The sequence below is a fragment of the Cyprinodon variegatus genome, unplaced genomic scaffold (assembly GCF_000732505.1).
Source record: "Cyprinodon variegatus isolate N-32 unplaced genomic scaffold, C_variegatus-1.0 Scaffold1394, whole genome shotgun sequence".
In the NCBI taxonomy this organism is placed as follows: Eukaryota; Metazoa; Chordata; class Actinopteri; order Cyprinodontiformes; family Cyprinodontidae; genus Cyprinodon; species Cyprinodon variegatus.
In genome coordinates this window covers 161,441-162,639 of record NW_015151847.1, presented here as the reverse complement: position 1 = coordinate 162,639, position 1,199 = coordinate 161,441, and the positions used below count along the sequence as shown (strand labels likewise).

At 37.9% G+C, this 1,199-nt stretch overlaps 1 gene segment (V, D, J or C); it reads right to left on the bottom strand.

The window, feature by feature from the left end:
* Positions 1–339: 339 nt before the first annotated feature.
* Positions 340–917, bottom strand: LOC107103207. The segment is given in 2 exon segments: positions 340–710; positions 793–917. Coding segments are annotated over 2 exon segments (435 nt in total).
* Between the last annotated feature and the right edge of the window lie 282 nt (positions 918–1,199).

Sequence of the window (1,199 nt, the reverse complement as noted above, 5' to 3'; positions counted from 1 at the left end):
CCATCCATCCATCCATCCATCCATCCATCCATCCATCCATCCATCCATCCATCCATCCATCCATCCATCCATCCATCCATCCATCCATTTTCTAACACGCTTATTCCAAATAAAGACTACCTGGGATGTGGATGGAAAAGATTGTTAAGATTTTGAAAAAGTTTTGTTGGTTTGAATAATCTTTTGGTTTTTTTTTTTAAACATGGTGTTGTCTAAAATAAACTATATGCACAAATATCAGAGTATTCTGGTTCCTGTGATATTAAACAAAGTGTGTGTAGAACCTGTAGTTGTGAGAGAAAGAACACGATACTTGGACTCCCCCTACAGTCCAGATCATCAACCTATGTTGATATCACATTGGTGGGTTTGTGTAAAGCTTTCCTGTCTCTCTCGATCACTGTGGTGACTCACAGCACAGAAATACACTCCTTCATCTTGGGGCTCCAGGTTCTTCACTGTAAACGTTCCACTCTCAGCAACAGTTTTGGTGGCTGAAAATTTCTCTTCACTAAAGCTTCCAAAATCATGCTTGATCTGGCCTTTGGTGGTGAAAACGATGAGTTTCATAGTTTCTCCCGGCAGCTGTCTGTACCAGTACATCTGGAAGTATAAGTCACCCTTGGTGTGGCTACAGTCTATTGTTGCATTTTCACCCATATTTTTCCACAAAAAGGGGGTCTGGGTGACATCACTCCCAGTAGTAAAACCTGAGTATAACAAAAAATGTTACACACCATTAGCCTACTGCAGTTCTGAGATATATTAAATTGAATACTTATTTTTAATTACCTGAGCTCCATAATGATGATGCCAATAATTGGAAGATAGCTTGTTTTATGATGAACCTATTCATCTCTGGGAGGTTTGAAAATCCCCCTCTCTGATCTAGTTACAAAAATACAAACGCTTCAAAAAGGGGAGGGCTGAGTTTGCGACATGGTCCTTTTAGCTGCTGTCCAATCAACAACAAAACTACATAATGGAATACATGGTTAAAGAGATCCACCTTTGTTCCTACGTGCCCTATTGATACCTGATGTTTTGCATTATTGGTAAATATTTTATGAAATGGGCAAAACAACAATGTGATGAAAAGATTTTTGCAAGACTTTGAGTCACTGGTTTTATATTGTTTCTACTTGAAGATTTGCAAATATGGATGTTTTATATTAGTTTTATTTCCATATTAAAGAATA